At 34.1% G+C, this 18578-nt stretch overlaps 1 protein-coding gene across 2 annotated transcripts in view; it reads right to left on the reverse strand.

Moving 5' to 3' along the window:
• Positions 1-18578, reverse strand: part of LOC150101404 (uncharacterized) — a 159903-nt gene that overhangs the window by 80581 nt on the left and 60744 nt on the right. The window contains exon 5 of one of the 2 annotated variants that reach the window (XM_090401034.1): positions 574-876. The exons of the other annotated variant lie outside the window; for it this stretch is intronic. Coding sequence (XP_090257160.1) covers positions 574-876 — 303 coding nt within the window. The remainder of the gene's footprint in view (positions 1-573; positions 877-18578) is intronic. 2 annotated transcript variants of the gene reach the window in all.

Here is an 18578-nt window from a genome sequence, read left to right on the forward strand (position 1 = left end):
TATCATCAAACTGAAGACAGAACTGCCAACACCTAAGTTCGTCTATAAGGTTGGATCAAATAATGACTTTTAATAAAGCAGAGTGGTGAATCACTCAAAACTAAATTTAAATCTAAAGAAGCAAAGGGAACAACAGCACATAGAATGAGTTTTCAAACAACATGTTTTTGTTAATGAACTTTTTTTTGTTTACAATAATTTTATATGCAATTATTCTGTTTTTAATATATTTTGCAACAGAACTTTAGATAACATACAACAGTTTATAAGGCAGTAAATGGAATAAGATATAAATGATTACTTTATTTCAGTAATTAAACTAAAGAAACTAGTAGACAAACAGTAAAAGATTAACAAGGTGACAATGCTCCTGTATAGACAATGCGTTGCATTGTCTAGACAGCAGATACACCTGCAATTATTTCTTCCATTATCCATATTAAATGTAATCTTGGTTATGTGACTCCCATCATAAGTTCCACTTAATTCAGTTAATCATGAACGTGTATGTGCATGTGTATGCATGCATAACTGCAAGTGACTGACTGATATATATATATATATAAAATATACCTGGTCTTGTATTTCCTTTATATGGATGATTCTGCATTTGAGTAGGCTGCATCCAGTAAGACATCTGTTCAGGATAACGACCATACAAATTACTAGTGCTATCCCCAACATGACCACTTACATACTGATTACCATTATGATAAGCATTATAGAGATTATCCTGTTCTGAAATCTGTGGCTGAGAACTTTTAGCATACTGATCAGAATCATAATCTGACCATAGGTTACCATAAGGTACAGCATGAGAATCACTAGCAGCTAAAAATTTACTATGTTTATGGCTGAATGATGATCCCTCAGAATCTATAGGAAGAGTAAAAAAATCATAGGATAACTGGTTAAAAAAGATATGAAACTAATTTACTTCAGTATAAAAAAATGACTACAGAGCAGTGTTTCCCAAAGTGTGGTCCACAACCAGGTGCCAGTCCTCAGAAAAATATAAAAATTGAAATATCACATGTAAACTGTTGATTGAGAAGGGATCAAAGCCATAAATAATAAACAAATAAAGAAATTAAAGGACAGAAATCTGTAACTACTGTTCATTCAAGTTTAATAGCATCTTGTATAGCAACACTGGTGGGGCTAAAAAATAATTTTAAACAAAAACACACATGGCACAGTAAAAAAATGTATATTTTTTACTGTGCCATTTCATCTGCGCACGCATGCGCGCACACACACGGGTTGTGTGTGTGTGTGTGTGTGTGTGTTAAAAAATATTTAATAATTCAGGATAACAATTCCCCAAACTTTTGGAATAGAAAGGCAGTCATTACAATTTAAGTTGGGATGATGATGCAATAAGATTTCAGCACATTCTTCGATTAACATCCAAATTTAAAAGTACAGATACGCAAAAGTTTGGTAATATCTCAATGGATCCCGTGGCTAGTGCTGTCAATTCACGTTGAAAAAAAAAAAAAAAAGATTTATGAGGCTTGATAAGCTGGATGCAGCTCTGGTACTGAAATACGTTTGACTGATCTTCCAATTTGACCAAAATAATACAAGATGCTGGAACAAGGTACTTGTCAAACACCAGAATAGTTTGTTTTTTGGAGAAGAGAAGAGGTTGCAGATTTGGTTCATAGATTGAAGATGGCAATGAGTAAGAATTTCTTCAAAATCTTTGAAACACATTCAAAAATGCCTTTAACATAATGAACAGGAGTTCTGCAAACTACCTCTTTCTTTGGAGAATGTTGAGGGAAACTGTCAACGATTTTGTGTCTATGTGACATAAGTTTAATGGGTTGCGATATTTCAATTTTATCTGCACACAACATCCATCCAACTCAAAAATACGTAATTATAAAATCAATGGTATCTAGAGCAAATAAAATTCATTCCTCTAAAGTATCACCTCAACAGGAAGCTATCAAGCAAATCACCCAACTGAATGTACTTCAGTCCACACTGATGTTTGATATATAAAATGAAATCTGGAATTAACAAATGAACAGTACAAGGACTAGGCAAGAAAGGTTACCAGTATGGTAAGGAAGACAAAATCAGGTTACAAGAAGAAACTAACTGAGCAGGCCAAAGGGAATCCCAAAGAGTTCTTTCATTACATGACAAGAAAAAGGAAGAATGACAATGGAAGAATAGCCTTAATGAGGATGATGGTAACAAAGTGACAGAAGCAGATAAAATACTTGAAATACTGCATGGCTTCTTTGCAATTCAAAACAAAGGGGTCATCTAGTAACCCCTTTGCAATGGTATATCATTCAAGTGAGGTTACTGCTGTAATATGTTGTGATGGAGACTGATGGGTGAACTGAGGTGGATGGAAGTTCTTAGAATACTGCAGAATCTCAATGTAAATACAGTTGTAGAATTAGATGGGATATCAGCTTGAGTACTATGAGAAAGTGCAAGGGAACTGGCAATGTCTATAAGCTCTTTAAATTAAATCAACTCTGGAAGAGTTTCAAGAGAGTGGAAAGAGAGCAAAACAATTCCCTTGCATAAGGGAGATTCCAAGACTGCAGTAGCAAATTATAGACCAATCAGTATCTCAGGGATGGTGGTAAAATTACTTGAAAAATTGGTCAAAAAGAGAATTCAAGAATGGGTGGATAAGAATATGATACCATATGAGGGGCAATATGGCTTTGGACAGAAGTCTTAGTAAAACTTAGTAATACTTAGTCAAGTCTTAGTAATTTAACTGTTTATAATAGAGTAACAGTAGAGATGAATAACAGAAATGGCTATATGATGATTCTGATGAATTTGGCAAAGGCATTTGTTATGCAAATTAGAACAAATGGGGAAGGATATTAGACTAGATACATGGATAAAGGGATGGGTATGTAAACAGATCATCAAATTCCTGACATGTACCCTCAAGGGGCATACAGGATAGTACTACATGAAAAACTTACATCATTATTAACTTCCTATCTACAATTTTCCTCCAAATCAATCTGTTACATGTCAAGACTCAACATTATCAGATCTTATATTTCTATTTTGTAAGGCAACTTTTACTGTATCAATCCACCTATATCTTGGTCTTCCTCTGGGTCTTTTTTCTTCCAACAAGGAAGAGAACACGTGTTTTGCTAATCTTTTCTCTCCCATTCTGTTTAAGGGACCATACCACCTGAGATTAGCTCTGCTAACACATTTCTGGATGCTAACAATGTCAAATTGTTTCCTAATATCGCTTTTAATATGGTATTGCCATTGATGCCATCAGTTCACACCTATAATCTTTCTCCGGACTCTCATATCTGTGAGGTCTCTAGTCTTCGGTCAAGTGTTTTACTTCTGACCCAGCTCTCAGATCCATAAGTTAAGTGGTTTGAACACTGTCTTGTATACAGCTAATTTAGTGTTCCGACTAATTTCTCTCTTATTCCATATTAATTTATCCAATTGACTTCCTACTATACCAGCTGAAATGTTTTACTTGTTCTATAGGTTCTCCATTCACAGTGCAACTGATATTTTCAATGCTTCTATCTATTTTCATCGTCTTTGTCTTGTTATTGCTGACCTTCATACCATATCTATTACGACAGTTATTCAATTTAGTCAGGGAATCTTACAGACTAGTAGCAGATTTATTTATAAGAATAACATCATCCACATAAAGTAAAGAACTGAGATTAACATCTGAAATTTTAATATCAAATTTAATATCACTTTCCTTCATAATGTGATCCATATAGATAATGAATAACAGAGGGGATAATGTACATCCTTGTCTCACACCAGATTTAACATTAAACCATCTTCCTGTATTTTCTTCAATTCTAACTGCTGACTTATAACTCAAATAAAGACTAAGTACTGCTTGATGTAATGTCCCATTGACACCATGCAAACTGCAGCGTTTTGAATAGCTTTTCACTTGGTACCTTGTCATATGCTTTTTCCAGATCTACAAAACTTAAATACAGATCTTTGTTATACTCAACTATATTGTCGATTTCTCAACCTAATTGTCATAAAATGAAAATGTGATCCTGACAGCCTCTTGTTTTTCAACAAGCTTCCCTTCCACAACACCTTCTCAAACCATTCCTCAAGTATGCTTGCATCCTCTGATAAGACCTCATCTCGACTACTGTGCTCAGATTTGGTCACCTCGGTTCCTTCTTGATGGGGAGGAGGTGGAGAGGATCCAGAGGCGAGTGACTAAGATGATAGCAGGTCTATGGAATGAACCATATGAGAACAGGTTGAAGATTTGTGGGTTGCAGAAACTAGTTGATAGGCGGAAAAGGGGAGATATGATTGAGACATTCAAATTGCTAAAAGGATTCTATAGGATTAATTCAGAGGATATTTTTGAGATCAGGACTGGTGGTGGGAGAACTAGGGGACACCCATGGAAGCTGGGCAAGAGCGTGGTTAGCAGTGGTGTTAGAGCTGGATTCTTTACTTTTAGAGTGGTAAATGAGTGGAATGCTGCCAGAGTCTGTTGTGGGTGCTATGACAGTGAGTGAGTTCAAGGCAAGGTATGATAAATACTGTGAGAATGTTGAACAGTTGTGTGAACATGATGTTTAGGGCCTCCCTCGATGAGTCTAAGGACTCCCTGGAGTAGCCCGTAGTAATAATAATAATAAAAATCTTACCAGGAACACTCAGTAGGGAAATACCTGTGTAATTCTCATGTTCAGTTTTATTTCCCTTTTTATATATGGGCACTATGAGAGCTCTACTCCAATCATCTGGAATTCGTCCCTCTGTCCAGGCCTTCTGAACTATGCAATACAGCCACTGTAAGACTTTCATACCTCCATACTTGAGCATTTCTGGTCGAATATCATCTACTCCAACTGCCTTTACACATTTCAGGCTTTTAATGGCTTTTTCTACTTCAAGTATGGATATGTATTCCTGATAGCATGCCTGCTGAGTGTTTTTTTTTACCACCGTGCTGGCAATAATTGTTTCATTTAGCAATTCGAAGTAATTACTCCATTCTTCAAGGATATCTTTTTATCCAATTTTCATGTCACCTTTATCATCTCTAATTCCTTACAGCACTCTTTCCTCCATTTCTGAGCTTTTTCAATAACCTCCAGAATATCTTACCACCTTTTTAATACTTATTTTCTATGTTCTTACCAAAGTCCTCCCATGACTTTGGTTTAGCTAGTTTTACACAGAGTTTAGCTTTCTTATATTTGTCTCTGTATTCTCTAAGAGCACAAGCTGACTTAGTTGCCAGGAACTTTTGATATGCTTCCTTCTTTTCCTTCACTACCTCTTTAACTTTGTGCCCACCATGGAGTTCTGAATTTTCTATCCTTGCAGACAACCTCACCACATACCTCTCTGACTGAATCAATCAGTATTTTCTTCAAGGCTTGCCACTGAATCTCCAAGGTTTGGTTCCTGTTCTCAAACTTTCATTTTTTCTTGAATAATGCTTTTGTATTTTGTTCTACAGTTAACATCTGAGAAATTCTCAACTTTGATTTGGTTTAAAACTTTCTTATATGTTTTTTTATTCAGTATGAAATTCAATTTTATCTTGGTCAAGATTAATGATAAATTCCATTTTCAAATCCTCTGTATACTCTAGTGTTCTGCACCAGTGAGAAAACATCACTATCAACAATAACATAGTCAATGAGACTTTTCTTATTCCTTGCCTCTTCTCTCCATGTGAATTTGTGCACATTTTTATGTTGGAACATTGTGTTAGTAAGAACCAGCCCATGTCCTGAGCAGAAATCCAACAGGTATTTGCCATTATTATTAGCTTTGCTCTTTTCTCCAAATTTTCACAAAATATTTTTGTATGTTTGACAATCATTTCCTACTCTGCTATTTAGATTCCCAACAAGGACCAACTTTTCCTTTTTCACTGTGTCAGTTGCTTTCTCTAAAGCCTCAAAAAATTCCTCCACTTCTATCTTAGTAAAACCTTCTGTGGGCCCAGAGGAACAAATAAGCCTCATTGTCCAGTTCCCCATTCTGATATCTGCCCAAATCACTTTACTTTATTTGATATTGCCTGCTATTCAAGATTAGTCTCGTATTTAGTGTTGAATACTATAGCTACTCCTCCTTTTCTTTGATTGTCATTGCCTGAATATAACAATTTTATTTATTGTTCAAAAAGATCTCACCAGTTTTTGTCTTTTTTTTGTTTCAGTCACCCCTATTATATCAATCTGATACTTATCCAATTCCTCAGCTAGCTCCATTTCTTTGCCATTTAGACTTCTTACGTTGATAGTACCAATCTTGAACTCTGGCGACATTGAGTTGGATGTGTTTCAGGATTTGTTCCAGTAGCTGATTTTTCGCTGTTCGCTGTGGTTCCCTGGCAAAAACTATGAGAGCCTTATTGAATTGGGCGATGCCCCAGCCAGCATGAAATTCTGTCCTGCTCAAGAAAAGTATCACAGATTGTGTGGATCTCATATGATAAGTCTTCAGACTCCATGGAGTAGCCCATAAAATAATAATAATAATAAATATCAATTTTTATTCTGGCATACTTATTTCTGTTTGCAATTAATAACATGCATACACATACTCACACAAAATTCGGGGTAGCTATTGCATAACCAATTTTAACAAGTCTATGAATTTAATTCAACAAATGACGTGTGATTGACTAAAAATAAATTAAAATGAAAACAACTAGTACCCAGTTAAGTAACATTTGGAAAACACTGCTTTAGAGATGAAATATGATATTACTTTAACAGTTACTTAAAGGAAGAGCATGCCTAAGCAACAGAATAACTAACTATAAGAGATTATAAAATTATGAATTTTAATTTATCATAATAGGATATTTATCAATTATTACATTTAAAAAAAATATGAAAAACAAAATAAAAAAATGTCTGTGTGTGTACGTACATATTCACGTAATATTTATGGGCTATGATACAACAAAATATCTGTGTTAAACCTTTCCTTCATAGTTACATGGTGATCAGCATTCATTATTAAAAATTATGAAAACAACTGCCATTTTAAAGTAAAACTTCAGTTTAATATAAATCAGAATAATCTCTCATTTCTACCTTCATATCAAGGTCATCATCTGGAGTATACACATATATACAAAGCAATAAGCTATATTACAATCTACATAGTATGCTATCACAGAAATTTGGTCAACTACTGACCTGACCTATGGTGAAAAAATAAAACACCTTATTACATCAAAGCTAGATTTCTGTGATTATTATTATCTATTTGGTTACAAATCAAAGAGATATATATTAAGCTAGAGAGCAACAAGTTCTCACATAAATTAGAACAAAATGGTATAGATAGTGGCCAATAAAATCTGAAATTATTGCTTGGAGTTCTAAAATAAATTTTTAGAACTGTTTTTTGCTGAAAAACTTTTAACTTAAGTGGGGTGAATATGTGCCTCCAAATTCTTGGGATTTTTATGCTGCTATTATTGTTAAGATTAGGGTGGTTGATCAAAATTTCACAGGCTTCTTTAAATTTACATTCATACTAGTTTTTTCTATGATGTAAGGAACAGTATATTTTTCCAATCAATTTGGTGCAGGGTGTTAAGAGTGTGATCTGAGAGGCTTACTTCACCAAAATTGTTAAATTTAATGTGTCTCGTCTGTTATTTTTATGGATAGGAATTATGCATACAGTTCCACCAATATAAGGTAACTTAAGGTGCAATGGATAAGGTATATTCCAAGGTGGGCCAATTGGCAAGGGGAGAGGGGAATCCTTAGAAGAGCTGAATATGTATTTTTAATTTTATAGGTAGTTTAAAAGTAGCATTAACATTGTAATTGTGTAGAATTGTTCAAAGTTTATTTTTCACTTGGTTAGAGTATAATAAAATTAGTTTAATCCTTTATCCAAGTGTGAGCAAACAAAGTTTGCACCTGAAAGTATCTTCAGGACTGGGGTAAGGTGGTACAACACCAGGGCAACTCATTGCAAAGGTGGAGCAAGATACCAACACTCCTATCTCAGTATCTCCTATAATGCAAAACACATCTCCTTGCAGATATGTCTAATGTTATGCATTAAGGGAAGAGCCACTACCCAGACTAGTTTTGACCTTTATTGAGGTCTCTTCAGTGGGAGCCAGGCCCATGTGGAGATACCAGGCAGAAACATTAGCAGGTCATCTCTACCAATAGGAGTTGCCAAATGGTGTGCCACACTTTTTTTAGGTAGAGATGACCTGCTAATGTTTCTGCCTGGTATCTCCACATGGGCCTGGCTCCCACTGAAGAGACCTCAATAAAGGTCAAAACTAGTCTGGGTAGTGGCTCTTCCCTTAATGCACAACATTAGACATATCTGCAAGGAGATGTGTTTTGCATTATAGGAGATACTGAGATAGGAGTGTTGGTAGCTTGCTACACCTTTGCAACGAGTTGCCCTGGTGTTGTACCGCCTTACCGCAGTCCTGAAGATACTTTCAGGCACAAACTTTGTTTGCTCACACTTGGATAAAGGATTAAACTAATTTTATTATGTGTAGAATTGTATTTATTTTATCTGATAATCCTTAAATGTATGGGATAGCTATGGTTTTATTGTATCTATATTATATGCATTTTTTGATGAAGTTTTATGAAGCACTTTACTGCTGGTATTTTTGCTATAGTCATTAAAAAGAACACAAATGACACAATAAATTTAACAATTCTGTTGAAGCAGATCCATCAGATCATGCTCTTAACATCCTATACCAAATTGATTGGAAATGTACCTGTATCAAACAAAAATCCAATACGAACATAAATTTAAAGAAGCCTGTGAAATTTTGATCAACAATCCTAATCTTAACAATAATAAGCATAAAAATTCCAAAAATTTGGATAGAACATATTCAGCCCACTTAAGTTCAAGTTTTCCAGCAAACCCTTACTTTAGGACTCTAAGCAATTTCAGCTCTTATTGGCCACCATCCATACAGTTTTAATTTATGTGAGTAATTAAATGAAGCTTGCTGCTCTCTAGCTTAATATATCTCTTAAGGATTTGTACCCAAATAGATAATAATAATAATAACAGCTTTGATGTAGTGTTTTTTTTTCACCAGAAGTCAGGTCAGTAGTTTTAACGGCTGACCAAATTATTATGACTTTAGCATACCATGTTGATCATAATGTAGCTTGTTTTCTTTGTATATGTGTGTGTATTCCAGATGATCTTGATATGAAGGTCGAACTATCAAGTAATCTTTCTGGTTTATATTAAACTGAAGTTTCACCATAACATGGTAGTTGTTTCCATAATTTTTAATAATGAATGGAGACCTGCATTAAAAATTCATACAAGTTTATGAATGTAACATTTTGCTGTATCTCCTAGATATGTTTACAGATTTCTCAAAGGTCCTCTGGAGCATCACTTATAGTAATGGTAGGAGGAAAGTTTTAAAAGCAATGGTCAGAAAGTATCTCTAGAAATGCTACATTGTTCAATACATGACGATATATCTTCAGCAGCCCATAATAAGTACTACAGCTAAGTGTATTACGGATTATGGGTATAAAATCCTGATATTACTACATATCTAGTAAATCAACTAGTTTTGCTACTACAGTAACAGTAGTAGCAAGAAGCATCCAGTGATAATATGAAGGATAGTTTGACATGATAACTATGGATGATAACATGCTGTATGCACCCAACCAGGTACCATTGATACAGCATGTCAAAGCAAGACATATCAAGTCTGCTAATAAATGCATGACAACTTATCAAAATATTATAAATGCTAATAAGAACAGATAAAATCACTACTATGCAATTTTTGCTGCTGTAAATTCACTTGCTTGTGGATTTCTGGAGCTACAAGATTTTTTACAATTTTTGTTGGAGGGAGAAGGGCAAGACAATTATATAGACCAAATCAAAAATTGCTTCACTTTTAACTTAGTAATATATTAATATTATATATATATAATATTAACATAAAAATATATTAATATTAATGTATTTTATTATACATACAGTAAAACCCCGAAGTTATGCGGTAGGTGGGACCAACAAAAAGTGCGTAAGTCGAATTCGTGTAATTCAGGATAAAATTTTGCATGTAATTTATATATACAAACATACAATTGGGACCAAAGGTTTACAAAAACAGCTATATTTTTTAAGAAATATAATCATAATTGTAGTTTTTCATACATAAAAAAAAGAGTTATTTTGATGTCGATGGTTTCATAAAATCTAATAGATTCGTCTGACGGCATAATGTATTTTTCTTGTCACACAAAATTTCTTCATAGCAAGCTAATGATTTTTTTATTCCTTGCCTTTTGCCTACAGTTTGTTCCTCGTTAGAATCTGTCCTCCAAAATCTGTAAACCTTTCTTTTATGATTGTTCTTACTGTGGATTCCTGTAGATCGAACTTCTTTGCTAGCTCACAAATTTTCATTCCGCCTTCAAAATCCTTAATAATGTAGAGTTTTGTTTCCAAAGTCAATGTTTTTCTTTTCTTGCTAGCTGTAGAAGAATTGGACTTGCTTCTTTTGGATGACATTATTATTTTTTGTGTGATAAAATTTTTATGAAGAACATAACATTAAACAATCGCAAGGTTTGTAGACTATAAATGTATGAATGGAGACCGCGCAAAACACGTCAGTGCTTGTTCACAGCATGTGCGACACTGGCGAATGTGGCCGGCGCCTGAAAGATACGACTAGTAGTGAGGCGTGAAGCAGGATGGGAATACGTACATATAAGAAACCGTGTAACTCCGGATTTGCATAAGTCGGGGTATTACTGTGTGTGTATATATATATATCAATAAAACAACTAGAAAGTAGGCAACACTCACTGCAGAGCCAGACTCCAATGAAAGATAATTGTATTTTTTAACTAACAGTGGTAGCACGAAACACGTCGGTGCTTGTTCACGGCATGTGCGACACTGGCGAATGCGGCCAGCGCCTGAAAGATACGACTAGTAGTGAGGCGTGAAGCGGGACGGGAGTACGTACATATAAGAAACTGCGTAACTCCGGATTTGCGTAAGTCGGGGTATTACTGTGTGTATATATATGTATATATATATATATCAATAAAACAACAAGAAAGTAGGCAGCACTCACTGCAGAGCCAGACTCTAATGAAAGATAATTGTATTTTTTTAACTAACAGTAGTAAAAAGTCTCTTTATTATGTAAAATGTTCAAATATTTAATTACACTGACTATTAGCTTACAGTAATTAAGTCATGTGATGGGCTGCAAAAATATGATTAGGACAATATTATATTACAATTGCACACCTACTTAAAGTCACTGGAAAAATAAAATATATTTAATAAAATTGTGCCAATTTTAATTTTTGTGTTTATAATTACCGGTTTCTTTTGTCAATAAAATTATATCACAAGAAAAAACACAATTAATTATATTTGAATAATAGACTGTATTACTTGTGTTGTACATATTGTATATAAGGTTAATAATGAACTAAATTAATGCACTGAGCTCATAAAATTTATTTATTGGAAATGCTAACTGCAATTTAATTTAAATGCATACATAATATGAAAAAATTACTTGATTTGATTGAAGTATGCAAGATTTACTGCTTTCAAATAAAGTGCCATAACGATAACATGTAATGCCGATTCATTTTTTTTCTTCGTGACTGAAATTAAACTGAAAGTACAACAAGTAGTGGTACATGCGTGGAGTGAGAACACTATATAATACAATGTATGATGAGGATTTTTGGAACTCAATTGTAAATATTTATGAAATCTTTCATACAGAAAGAAACATTTCAAAGTAATCAATTGTTATGTTATGACAATGATGACAGGCAGTTACTGGAGGAAATTAAGGTTCAATTAATAAATTTGTTGGAAGCCACCCGTGATGAAATAACTTCACAGTGAATGAAATGACGTTCTTTAAAAGAAAATGTGTAAATTATGTGACGAAAATAATATATTTTGAATGCATTTAGAATGAGGCTGAAAATTCACTTGCTTGTGGCAAGTGGATTTCTGGAGCTACAAGATTCACTAACAGTTTATTTACAACTCAGTGAAAAAAAAAAAAATATATATATATATCTACTCTATACAGTGATACCTCAGCTAACGAAGATAATTCGTTCCAGAATCACATTCGTTAGCAGAAATCTTCGTTAGCCGAAACATGATTTTCCATAGGTTTCTATAGAAAATCATTTAATTCATTCTGGATGCTGGAAAGTGAAAAAAATAAAATTTTTTTCACTTTTAAAATTTTTTTCTGAAAAATATAAAAGAAATACGATATAGAGCATATTATTTATTTAATTAGATAAGAATAGAATTTATTAATTATAAATTAATCCCCCATAGTAGAATTTAGCCAAGTAAAGAATAAATGCTATCACAATTACCTCTCGCATTCACAGCCACACGGAGCGTGCACCATACTGACACTGGTATGAGGCGTCTTACTTCTCGCTGTCTCGAACATAAACAACCCAGTCGGGTTGGTGGGTCTCCCCTATGTGATGTGGTCAGCTCATTTCTTTGTCACACACATACAGATGGAAAAAATAAGCTCCTGGAATGGCCTGACCATTCATGTTTGCTGCTTTATGTTAGCGCATGCATCCACTAAAACATTCGTTAACCAAGTCCGAAAAACAGCAAAAAAAAAATCTTCATTAGCAGGGTCACTCGTTAGCCACAGTATCACTGTATATATAAAAAGATAAGTCAAAATTTGAAAAGTTTTTATGTCATGTTTTTTGTCTTATCAGCTTGCCCAGAACTCGGGAGGGGGGGGGGCACCATAGGTGCCAGGCGGGCGGAGCCTCCCTAGTATATATACACAGATAGATAGATAGATACACACACATACATATATCTTACCAGAATCAGTAAAAAAAATAAATAAAAAATGAGCCACATCTATATCGAAACGAACAAGTTTATGTTGTAAAAGTTCTTAAATAAAAACTTTTCATCAATAAAAATTATTAATTTAATGAAAATAAATTATTTAAGGTAATAATTGTGGTTCTCATTAGGTTTGATGTAAGGATTATATTGTATCTCAGAGGGACAAAACATTTTAGGCAAGTGAAATATATATATAACAGAAACTTTAGTAGTTAATTAAAGATTGCCAAATTTTCAGAATTTGCAGTTAGTTTACAGCAAATAGACAGATTACAAAAAAAAATGCTCATTAATACTATACCTTTAAAAATACTACAAGATCTTAAACATAAATAAAATAAAAATAAGAAACAGAACAAGATAAATCTAGTAGACTGTTCTGTCAAGTAGTTTTCCAACATCCAAGCCTGCAGTGGAATCTGAATTCAGGCCTGGTTTTGAATCCTACTCGAGGGCATGGATGTAATTTTACTGCCTGGTGGAAGATAACTAAATAATAGGCTGAAGTTAGTAAATAAACTTTTGAAAGCTGATCAAAATTGACAGCAATAGTATGTTATCATTACAGCCCTTCCTTTTATCACAGTAAGCAGTGTCTTTAAGATAAACCACAAAGAGCTATCTTCAAAGTCAAGAAATTCCAGGACAGTTCATGAAATTTTGCGAGTTCCTAATGTATTATAAAAAGTAATTTGAAGTAAATAATTTGCACATATTTCAGCTTTAAAAACCCTTATAGAAGCTTTGCCTTACTATGCTAATATGTTTTACATGTGATCCAGCTTTTAATGTTAGTCTGTCATTCAAACCATAAAATGTTTTAAAAAATGAACAGTAAATGTAAACAATGTTTAAAAAGCATTCTCGTGTGAAAATTTTTAATCTATAAAGTGATATTAAAAACTTGTACACAATTATTTATATTCTAATTATCCAAAAAAAAAAAAAAAAAAAAAAAAAAAATTAATCAGGTGAAAACATCAATTTCCTGATATGTACGCAACTGGAGTTCAGGTTACCATAACAGCACTAAGTTTGCATTATTAATCTATTATCCACAATTTTCTTTCAAATTAGTCTATTACTTGAGCCTCCATGGCTCAGTCAGTATAGATGAAGTCTTTTGGTTGGAAAAACCTGGTTTCGATTCCAATCCATGACGTGAGGAACCTTTATCTGGTCTCTTTTGACTAAAGGTGAGTTAGTCAATCTCATACAGAGGTAGGGTTATTTTTTTGCCTGGAAACTTGGGTTTTTCATCCCCCCAGAACAGGCAAAATGGTCTTGTGAACACACATGGATTTACAGCCATGAATACATACAACAATACGTGGAAGAGATAGGGTCCACACAACATGTAATGCCCATAGTTAACGTTCAGTTACATCATGGTAGTCAACCTCCTAGATAGGAGATGTCACTTGAATGGGATGGAGTCTATTACTTATCAGCACTCCAGTATTGTCATATCTAACAGGTTTGGAAGAAAATATACTGGCCTAGAGACTGGAAAACATCAGTATTCATCCTAATTACAAAAAAATCAAATCCCAGAGAATTATAGAACCAGCGCTTTAATTCCACATATAAGTCAAGTTATGCTGAAAGCGATCCAACAAAGGCTCCAGCCATATGTTAATAGAAAGATGCCACAAGAACAGGCAGGCTTTAGGAGCTTTATGTTGGAGGTTTAATGGATTTTTTTACAACACTCAAAAAGAATTAAAATAGAATTTAATACTTCCTATATTTCGTCCTAGTCACTAGGACATCTACGGGGATTACAAAAACAATTAATGTAACATGCACACAAAAACTTACAATACTAAGCCCAACCACGTGGATGACACTAAAGTCCTATCTAGGCGGAGCGCCCTCAAGGGCAGTAGTAGGTGGCCTGGAATGTAAGGTGGGACCTCTGGTGATGAGTGTTTCCCAAATCTTCGGAAGCTTAATGCAACCTTATTTGTTAAGATTTGGTTGGTTTCTGAGAGCTGCTGCTGCTTCTAAGAAAAGTCTCTCTTTCTTGAATTTGCTGTGGTGGAGCATGTAAAAAACTCGACCCACTTTAAAGCCCTCACAGAAAATTTAACCTTGAATAATACAGATATATCAGTAAGCCTTGATATCTCCTCTGTTTACCAATATTCCCTTAACTGACACTTTATCTCTCTTAGAAAACGTTTTTTCCTCTGACATCTTAGATCTCCTTTCTTTTGCCATTAACTCTGGGTATTTCTCTTGGAATAACAAAATCTACAAGCAGATAGAGGGAACTGCCATGGGTTCCCCCCTCTAACCTCCCTTGCCAATTTCTATATGGAAGATTTCGAAAAACGAGCCATAGACTCAGCCCCACTCAAACCTTCTATCTAGCTAAGATATGTAGATGATGTGTTCTCTATTTGGCCTCATGGCCCAGACACGTTAGACTCCTTCCTCGGTCATCTCAATATGGGTCATCCCCACGCACACAGGCAGATACATTCACAAACTCTCCCACCACCACCCCTCACAACAATATGGCATCATTAAAACCCTTACCAAGAGAGCCCACAATCTCTGTTCCAGTGGAACCGCCCTCACTACTGAACTTAACCACATACACAGAACTTTCCTCTCCAATGGCTACAGCGAACACAGTATCAAAAAAATAATCAATTCCTCCCCCATTTCCCGTTCCCTCTCGTCAACAAGATTTTAAAAATGCCATCACCATACCCTACATCCGAGGCACTTCGGAAAAAATAGCCAAGATACTAAAAAAGTATAACCTACACACAGCATATAAGCCCTACTGCAAACTTGCTACCCTTATCCGTTCTACGAAAGATCAGCTCCCTCCTCTCTCTCTGCCTGGAGTTTACAAAGTACCCTGTTCCTGTAAGCTTGCGTACTTTGGACAGACAGGCAGATCAGCATCCATCCGCCTGGAGGAACACAAGTCATACATCATTAAACACAACTATGGCCATTCAGGCTTGGCTGACCATGTTTTGGACACCACCCACAGAGTATCATGAAAGAAAACCACCATGCTCCACCACAGCAAATTCAAGAAAGAGAGACTTTTCTTAGAAGCAGCAGCAGCTCTCAGAAACCAACCAAATCTTAACAAATATGGTTGCATTAAGCTTCCGAAGATTTGGGAAACACTCATCACCAGAGGTCCCACCTTACATTCCAGGCCACCTACTACCGCCTTTAGAGGGCACTCCATCTAGATAGGACTTTAGTGTCACGCACGAGGTTGGGCTTAGTATTGTAAGTTTTTGTGTGCATGTAACATTAATTGTTTTTGTAATCCCCGTAGATGTCCTAGTGACTAGGACGAAATATAGGAAGTATTAAATTCTATTTTAATTCTTTTTGAGTGTTGTAAAAAATCCATTAAACCTCCAACATAATGTCCTCACAGCACTTAAGCCTCTACACAAGGCTTTAGGAGCAGTAGAGGAACCAGAGACCAAATAGCAAACATGAGAAGGATTATGGAAAAAAACAAGAGAATTTCAGAAGGAAGAATTCATTTGTTTTTATTGATTATAAGAAACTTTTGATTGCTTCTTTTGAAATCACAACAGACTGTGAATTGTAGTGAGATTGGTGGCAATACCTGAGCATCTAATTCTCTTGATAAGAGAGTGCTATGACAACCAAGAAGCTTTAAGCAAAAACAGTCTTTGAAGAAACAGACAGTGTTTGAGTGGAAAAAGGGGTGCGGCAGGGTTGTATACTGTTGCTCTACCTTTTTAATATTTATAGTGAACATCCAGCTGGAATTAAGATTGGTGGTTGAAAAATAAATAATTTAAGATATGCAGATGATACAACCCTCTTAGCAGAAACTAAGGAAGACCTGGAGCAGTTAATTCTATTAGATAAGAGGGAAAGTAACAAAGCTGGGCTTAATTTAAACATGAGCAAAACAAAAGTGATGGCTTCTGGCAATTTAAATGAATTTATAAGAGGGAGATCAAACATAAATTGTTGAAGGTTTTGATTTTCTTGGATCCAGAATCAGAAAATGGTAAAGTGAAGATGAAATTAAAAGAAGGATAGTCATGGAGAAAGAAAAAAAAAAAATGCAATGTTAAACTGGACAAAAATTATGAAAGACAGAAGTGTGAGTAAGGCTATGAAAGTTAGAATTGTCAAAACAATGGTATTTCCCATAGTGATGTATAGATGTGAAACCTGGATTATTAAGAAGACAGAAAGCAAAGTAATTCATTTCAATTATGGACATAGATAAGACTATTAAGAATCCTATGGACTGCAAGAATGACCAAGAAGAAAGTTTTAGTAAGTATAAAGACAGAATGTTCCTTGGAGATGGTGATCGCTAAACAGAAGTCTTTGTACTTTGAAGATATTACGTGAATCTGAGATTCATCAGTTGGAAATAAAGCACCTGCTAAAGACTAGATACCACAGAAATGAGAGTCCCAAGAAAAATTAAGGAAGTGAACAAATAGCATCAATGACAGAATCATATTAAAAATGAAGATATTAAGGAGAAAACTTAATATTATTAATATTCAAGGATGTGTGAGCAGAATAGAATGGAATAAATATAGAATGGGAGAAGAAAAATTAGCAAAACAAGTGGTTGATGCATGGATAACAACAAAAAACACAGAGAAAGATGAAAATCTAGTTGATTCAGTTAGATGCCTTAGAAGACCAAAATGTTAGATATTGGCATTCTGACAAGAAATAGACCAATTTGGAGGAAAACCTGTAATAAGAGATTATTATTACTAATATAAACTTAATCACGTAATACTGTGACAGTAGCCTGTAAAATAAATTTATAAAAAAATAATATAAATAATAATCATTATCATCATCAGTTTCCTGATATGTACCCTCAAGGGGTGTACATATCAGGAAATTGATGATGAAAAACAAGGAAGAAAAGCTCAAAGATGAACATAACAAGAGTTCATATTGTTGGATTCTGAATGAAGAGAAATTAAAGTTGTTGGTATTTCTTTCAGAATCCAACATGATCTTCCATAACATAAGCAAGACTTCTTGTAAATATTGTTTATTGTTTGTCTCTTGCTTAAACTGTATTACTCATATAATTGCTCTGTATTTTGTCAGTTATTAATTAATTATATAATTTTAGGATATGTCATAATGAAATAAATGGCATTTACTGTAGTAAATGCCATTTATTTTATTACTTTATTCCTTCAATAATATTATAACAAATTGTACGTATGTAACTTTATGAGCCTTATGTGAACTGTAATATATGATGTTTTTTTTTTTGTTATTGTGAATGAAGGTGAAGGTAAATTTAAGTAACTATAATATTTTTTTTATTAATTTTCAATACCAGTATGTAAAGGTATAATATTATGCAATATTTCTGTTTTTATTTTATTTTGTTTGTTACTATAGGTTTGTTACTAATGTTACTAATAACTTTACTATGTTATTAGTAACACAGTAATGTTACTAATATTACTAATAACATTACTATGTTATTAGTAACATAGTAATGTTACTAATATTAATCTTATTAGTAACATTACTATGTTACTAATAAGATTAATCCAATTTTATATTACTTCAGTGCAGAGATATATGTGTAATTCCTCCTCTTATTCCCTACATTAACTATA

This window comes from Typopeltis vanoorti, chromosome 11 (genome assembly GCF_054136105.1).
Source record: "Typopeltis vanoorti isolate ZY-2024b chromosome 11, IOZ_Tvanoo_1.0, whole genome shotgun sequence".
In the NCBI taxonomy this organism is placed as follows: domain Eukaryota; kingdom Metazoa; phylum Arthropoda; class Arachnida; order Uropygi; family Thelyphonidae; genus Typopeltis; species Typopeltis vanoorti.